This window comes from Talpa europaea (assembly GCF_964194135.1).
Source record: "Talpa europaea genome assembly, chromosome: 4".
NCBI classification, from domain to species: domain Eukaryota; kingdom Metazoa; phylum Chordata; class Mammalia; order Eulipotyphla; family Talpidae; genus Talpa; species Talpa europaea.
The window spans coordinates 122,736,820-122,744,622 of record NC_140070.1 but is presented as its reverse complement, the minus strand read 5'-3'; the positions used below and the strand labels follow the sequence as shown (position 1 = coordinate 122,744,622).

At 39.6% G+C, this 7,803-nt stretch overlaps 1 protein-coding gene across 1 annotated transcript in view; it reads right to left on the bottom strand.

Moving 5' to 3' along the window:
• Positions 1–222: 222 nt before the first annotated feature.
• The window catches only part of LOC311170348 (tetraspanin-3-like), a gene marked incomplete at both ends in the record, with an annotated part of 119,027 nt that continues 111,446 nt past the window's right edge, over positions 223–7,803 (bottom strand). Inside the window, one exon of the mRNA XM_084232718.1 lies at positions 223–1,083. Within this exon, the coding sequence (XP_084088844.1) occupies positions 223–1,083 (861 nt within the window). The remainder of the gene's footprint in view (positions 1,084–7,803) is intronic.

Sequence of the window (7,803 nt, the reverse complement as noted above, 5' to 3'; positions counted from 1 at the left end):
CGCCGTACTGAACAACTTAGGGACATGGAGAGTCAGCTAGAATGGGAAAAAGAGAGTCACGGGCAGGCAGGTAAGAGGTGGGCACGTGAAGAGCCAGGCTGCTCCAGCCAACGCCGTGCACGTGAGTTTTGCGTAAATGAGCTCAGGAGGCCACAGCAGCAGCGCCGCTCCATTCACCTTCTAAACCACAGCATGACTGCACGCCCGGGCAGGAGCTGCCTCCTACACGTAGGTCCCGCCGGTGATGAGGAGCTCGTAGGCAGGGTCTCTGCTCCTTCTGCACAACACGATGCACGCACACAGCATGCCCAGCAGCTGCATAGCTGCAAATGCCAGGGCAGCCCAGATCACATGCATCATGATGTGTTGCAGCTTCTTCACAACTAGAGCCTCACATCCCTCGGCATAGAGGTCGGAGGGGTGGGCCAGGCTGCCATTACAGCTGCTGGCAGTCTCTCTGCAGCAGCTAAGCGGGACACTCTGGTTTTTGGTTTCTTTGAACCAGCAGTCTGTATTTTCCCAGTCTGAATAGTTGTGAATGGCACAGCAGTGTAGCTGTCTCTGTACATAATCAATAGCTCGGCTAGCGGTATCAGGGTTGGTTCCATTGTAGGTCTTATACACTCTCTGAATGCTGCGATCAACCTCATTTTCCACCTTTGCTCTGTAAATGTATCCCAACACCACTACAACCACTTCTGTGACAAAAACCAAGAGTAGGATGATGACAAACGTGGTGAGTCCACAGCGGCTTTCCCGGATGGTGGCGCAGCAGCCGATGAGCCCAATGATGAAAAGGAGGGCGCCCAGGGCTATGATCACCACGGCCGGGATGACAGTGTACACATCCTCAAAGAAGTGGTCACAGTCGTCATACGTGATGAAGACATAGGCTCCCACGTAGCACAGGATGCCGGCTGCCCCCCAGAAGATGAGGTTGAGGAACACCAGCACGGTCTTGGACGACGTGATGCCGCACTGGCCCGTGGCTCTGCCCCGGCCCGGCCCGCGGTGCCCACCGAGCGAGGCCAATGGTGGCGCCTCCCGCTGAGGCAGCTCCAGCACCCCGTCCTGGACTACACTCTTAATAGCAAAGAATTAATTTTAGATGTATTTAACATTTCTGGGCTATTTTTAATCTGCTATCAATTTTACAGATCATAAAAATATTTGCCAACTTGTATATGAATTCTAGTTAATCTTAAAATTGATAAATGTTCTTCAGCTTCCAGATAGAGGAGTAGGATGAGAAGTAGCAGTCATGGGTATTCCAAGGACAGGAAGAGCTGCTATGATTGACTCATAACTTCGGAAGAGTATTGTTTAAGCTAAATAAAGTTTTTAGTTGCCTTCGAAGAGAAGCTATTTCACTACTACCTGTATGTAATTAAGGAAAATGAAACTAAAAGCTTACCTAAATAAAAACTCAGTAAAAAGAAATCTAAGAATTCTGCAGTGTAAATCCAGATTATACTATCAGTTCAATGGTGAGTATGCTAAAAGCCAAAATAATGAAAAATTGTGTATCACCATGATATACCTTACAATTACTACCCAGAAGGGTTGTAGAAGAAACTTTAGATGATGCACTAAAAAAATCCTCAGCCTCAAACCAACAACAACAAAATGTGGTATAAAATAGTAATGTATACTCTAATCAGGTAAGTTTAAAAAACTATCTGGGGGGCCTCCCCTGGTGGCCTAGGCTGTTGAGCGCCGCACTGTGAAGCTGTCCACAGCCTCTGCAGCCCAGGTTTGATCTCAGCAGTCAGGCAGCAAGATACCCACATGACTCAACAGACCTCTCGTGTCTCACCTGCTGCTCCTCTGAGCTTGTGTGTGTCTCAGTCAGTTTGCCTGTTCTGTTCCCTGCTCTGTCTCTGGTGAATCCCCTCACCCTCCTGCACATTTGGCCTGGACCCCTGTTCTTGTATGGACAGATAAATCTTTAAAAAAAATTGTACTTACATTGAATACAGCATATGTTATGGGGGATTTATTAAATGCTTGCTCCAAAAGATTTTTTTTTTAAAGATTTATTTATTTATACAAGCACTGGGTACAGTCAGGAGTATGGGAGGGTGAGAGAATTCACCAGAGCCAGAGCGGAGAGCAGAACAGGCAAAGTGACGAAGTACACTGCTGAGGGGAGCAGTGGGCGCGGCAGGAGAGGTCTGCGCGCCATGTGTGACCCTCGCCTGGCGGCCGGGGATGGAACCAGCACTGAAGAGGCTGTGGGCAGCTTCACAGCCCAGAGCTCAATCGCTGTGCCACTGGGGAGACCCCCAAATATTTTTTTAATTGATGGTGTCTCTTAAAATGTACTGGCTTCTGAACACTGGCTATATCTTGTTCCTCAAGAATCCCAGGTGCACAAAGCCTCAGAGACTCAGTATTTGCTGTACCTCCCAGGTGAATTACCTGCCTATCTGATGGTCATATGACTTGCCCTGTTCACTCATTTGGAAGGTGCACTGATCACTCTGCTTAAAAGTGAGACTTCATTTGTGACTCAGCAGTCCCCCCTGTGACTTTAAGTCCCTCCTTAAACCAACTATTATTTTTCATGGCACTAAAAACCATCTAACTGACTTGTTTGCTGTCGATCTCTTTCCACTAGCAGTGAAGCAGAGATTTTTTCTGCTCTCTTTACTGTTGTATTCCCAATCCCTGTAACAGTGCCTAATATATACTAAGTAGTCAGTAAATATTTGTTGAGTGAATAAATAAATGAATGAATCTTGAAATCAATGATATCCATGAGTTCAGGGAATAAAATAGATTAGTCTCTTGGAGATTCACATAGCTCATCAGTAAATTAAATTCTCTGAGGCAATACTATGTTTAAAAAGCTATTTTGCTTAGGCACATCCTTTGTTTCCCACAGTTAGTTGGCTGTGGCACATCTTTTCCCCCCAAGTAACATTAAAATACAGTAGAATTAATATTCTATGCAAAACATTTAAGGAAAGAATATACTAAAATCTCATTAAATTGTGTAACTTATTTTTTTTTAAAAATTGTATACTTAATTACTTTTTACCCCTTTTTTCTCCAACTCCTTACATTTTCTTCTTTAGCGACGTCTTTGTGGATCCTAGTACAATATAGTATTACTCAATGACATTATAGTCATAGAATCTGGCATTCAGGACAGAAGATGTAATTTTAAAACAAATTTAAGCTGATTTGAAAAATGTTTTATAAATTTACAGTAGCACTGATATATGCAGAATAGTTTTATGCTAAGTGAATTTTATGCTAAACCTTATATTTGAATCAAAATCTGCTAGGAAAGTAGAAACCACTTCAAAAATTTATAACAGAGAACATTTAATGCAAGAAATTGTTTACATAGATGATGGAGAGACTGAGAAAGCAAACGAGGGACTGTGAGGCACCCCAGACATAAGTGGAAGCCGAATTTCCTAAGTACCATGGGCCACAGAGAAGGTAAAATTACAGAGCATCGCAACCAACAATGCCCAGCAGAAAGTGCAACCATCACAAATGAAATTCAGCCAGTGCCAATACTCAGTTTCTTCCTTTTCCCCACCTTTGTTTTTTTAATACTTTTTTACATCATTTTTCATTTTTGCACAATGCATGTATTTTCATCTTGGTTATAGACCCCATATAATTCCTACCACCCTTGTTTTGATCCTACCCCCCCCCCATAATGTGCCTCTAGTTTATAGTTGCTTGTTGATTTTGATTTTTACTTTATTATAATCAGACTTTTTCCTGGTCCCTTATTTAGGTTTTCTAAATTCCTGATATAAAACCATCCGGTATTTTTTTCCTTCTGGCTTATTTCACTGAGCATGATCCCTTCCAGCTCCATGCATGTTGCTGCAAATTGCATGAGTTTACCTTTCTTGATTGCTGTGTAATATTCTTTTGTGTATATATACCACATCTTCTTGATCCAGTCATTCATTTTTAGGCATTTGGGTTGTTTCCATAGTTTAGCTATTGTAGTAGTGCTGCTATAAACATAGGGGTGCAGGTGCCCTTTTGAATTAATGTTTGTGTCCTTTGAGTAAATACATAGGAGTGGAATTGCTGGATCATATGGAAGCTCCATCTTTAGTAGATTGAGGAATCTCCACACAGCTCTCCATAGTGGTTGGACCATTTTGCACTCCCACCAGCTGTGCAGGAGAGTTCCTTTTTCTCCACATCCTCACCAACATTTGTTGTTGCTAGTTTTTTTTTTTTTTTTAATATGTGCCATTCTCACTGGTGTAAGATGGTGTCTCATTGTAGTTTTTATTTGCATTTCCCTGATTACAAGTGATGTTGAACATTTTTTCGTATGCCTGTTGGCCATTTGCATTTCCTCTTTGGAGAAGTTTCTTTTTAGCTTTTCTGTCCATTTTTTGACTGGGTTATTTACTTTGTTTTTGTTGAGTCTCATCAGCTCTTTGTAGATTTTTGTGATCAGTCCTTTATCATTAGTGTTGTGTGCAAAAATTTTCTCCCAATTGGTGGGTTGTCGTTTTGTTCCGGGAAAACTGGGTCACTAGATGCAAAAGAATGAAGCTTGACTACTACCTCACACCATGCACAAAAACCAACTCAAAATGGATTAAAGAACTAGACATAAGACCTGAAACCATAAACTATATAGAAGGAAATAAAGGTGAAACACTATATGACATACACCTCAGCAACATTTTTAAAGATTCATTATCCAAAGCAGTGATAGTGAAGACAAAGATAAACAGCTGGGACTACATCAAATTAAAGAGCTTCTGTGCAGCAATGAGACAGTAATCAAAACAAAGAGAAACCCCACCAATTGGGAGAAAATTTGTCCCACCTCTGAATTCCCACAAGTGCCTCTATTAGCTGACTCAGTTGACCTGGAAAGTTTATGAAATTCAGGCTATAGGAGTTAGTCCCTCCATTCAGAATAGAAGCAGAGGGAGCAGTGGAAATAAATAATTCCAAGACTGATGCTGTTTACATATATCTTTTAACACAACCAACATTTGCCTTGATTTTCTGTTACGACAATAAAGTTTAAATACAGAAAGGAAATCAAGTCAAATTCAACTCATCTTGTAAAGTTATATTATCAATTTTAATGTTCAGTTGTGTTTGTCACCTTACCCTTGCAATCAAGTAAATAAAAATTGTCAACTGTGTTATAAAGAAATTATTATTGATAAAACTATTGTTTTAAATCATATGCAACACAACTAGTACTCTACCATAGATTTAATTTTAATATTTATTTGTTTTTTAAAAGCTAGGATAAAATACCATTGTAATAAATATCACCTTAGTATATTTTGTTCGTTCTATAATGCATTATTACTTTTAATTATCATAATAATACACCATATAAATAATGTTTTTCTTTACATTAAACTGACTACAAATGCTTTACATGGAATCTCAAGAACCATGGAGAAACCACATGCCACATCTACGAGTTTGCTGTAGAATGTAAGCTGGAAAAATATGGTTCGAATATAGGGATTAAAAAGTAAATGTTGGGCCTCCCTGGTGGTGCAAGGGGTTAAGCACAGCACTGTGAAGCTATCAACAGCTTCTGCACCATGAGTTCCATCCCTGGCTGGCCCGGGAGCTACACACATGGCGCAGCAGACCTTTCCAGACTTGCCCGCTGCTCCCCTCAGCAGTGTATTTTGGTCCATCTGCCTGTTCTGTTCCCTGCTCTGTCTCTGGTAAATCCTCTCACCGCCCCACCCCCACACCTCTGGCCTGTACCCTAGTTCTTGTATGCATAAATAAATCTTTAAAAAAAAAAAGTAAATGTTAAGGGTAACCTACCAAAAACAATTTATTAAAAAAATACTCTGATAGGGCCTCGCCTGGTGGCGCAGCGGTTGAGCGCTGGGCTGCGAAGCTGCCCGCAGCCTCTGCAGCGCCGGTTCAATCCCCAGCCCCGGCCAGGGTCCCACATGGCGCGCAGACCTCTCCTGCCGCCCGCTGCTCCCCTCAACAGTGTACTTCGGTCCTTCTGCCTGTTCTGTTCCTTGCTCTGGCTCTGGTGGGTTCTCTCACCCTCTCACACTTCTGACTGTACCCAGTGCTTGTATAAATAACTGAATAAAAATGTTTAAAAAAAATACTCTGATATAAATAAATATTTAAAAAGCAACAGCCTAGCTAAGAAATAGTAAGTAGTCATTTTGCATATACTAGTAAAAGATTAAGGTGGTTTTGATATTTTGGTTGTGTTTAAGAAAATTGATACTCTACAGGTAGAATCATACAGCAACACAGCAAAAAATGGTTATAATTATTATCCAGGATAATCACATTGTTTTACTGCATTCACAAACTTAAATCACATGTATTATATTTACAAAAGAAATTCAATGTGGATTAAAATGAAAAAGTACAATATAATAAAACTGAACCATTAGTCCAAAGTTAAAGGTAAGTTAATAATAAAAAGATGAAAGAAAAAGCTGCTTCATAAAACTCTTGTTAAAGATAATTTTGTTTGAACTTTCTAGGAGCTGAAATGAAAAGGAAACTGTTGGAATTTTTAGTTCTCAATGTCAAATAAAAAGAAAACTATATACCTTCAATGAAAAGGTTGTATAGTTTCAGTCACATTTACCGCCTTGCAGCATTATGCTAAGTTCTGGACAGAAAGATGTTGATCTGATCTTAATCAAAGTACTAAAGGCCTATGAAATAAATTCAAGGGCTACTGATCTAATTCCTTACTTAAAGATTCATTGATCAGTATTTAAGCATTAATTGTAATGATATTATTAAATTCCCATTTTAATTAATTGCCTGTGGCTTTTGTAAAGTTTTGGATTATATGTATAGATTTTTTTCAATATTATATTATTGCTTCCAGGAGAGCAAAATGCTTATTTTTGGGTCTTTGGAAAGCTGTCATGACAACACTTTTGGTAAAAATCAGGCTGTGCATGATTAGAAACAATTTAATTATTCAAGAATTTTGAATGAATAGTTTTACATTGGAAAATAGAATTGGAAATCCCAATCAGTTTGGTACTTAATTTTGGTGGAATGAGATCCTTGCTAAGATTTAGCATGGAAATAGATCACTATTGCCATCTCCTGGCAAGTAAACCACATGACTACAATTTAAGTCTTTTTTGAACAACTATATATTGTGGGGAGACATGAAGATTGCTCCATAAATAGGCAATAAAGTATTGGATATTTATTGTAAGACCATCATTAGATTTTTATTCTTTATTCCTATAAGAACTTTACAAAAATCCATTAGTGTTGATAAATAGTAACATTTGTTTTATGAGCTCTTTATGTTGAACAGAAATTCTGTTTGTTATGACATTTTAAATTAAATGCATATGATGGATCTACCTGTGATTGAAACAAATATTAAACTGCCTCAAAGACAAAACCTTGAAAATGCTTGCAATGCATTGGGGAAAATGAGCCAGGATAGCACCACTGCATGCAGCCAAGAAACTGACAGGTAGCTTTCCACCATATAATAAAGCTGATGGAATGGATAACAGCTCTGACAGCATTAATCCATCTCTCTTGTGGGGGTTTTCAGAGGAGATGAATGATACTTCCCCCCTCCAACTTGCCTTGTCATCTTGCTATGTTTCTCTTTAATTTCTCTTCCTTGCTATTGTTTTCCTTTACAATGAGCTGTTGTTGATGCTTTGAACTTCCTTCCCTCCCTTCTTCACATCTGGGCATCAAATCATCAGCTGCATCTGAGCCTGGTTCATATACTCCCTGCCTGAGATGCCAGCTGAGCCATTTATAAACTCGATGTCACTGAAGTCTGCAAGCTGTACTACA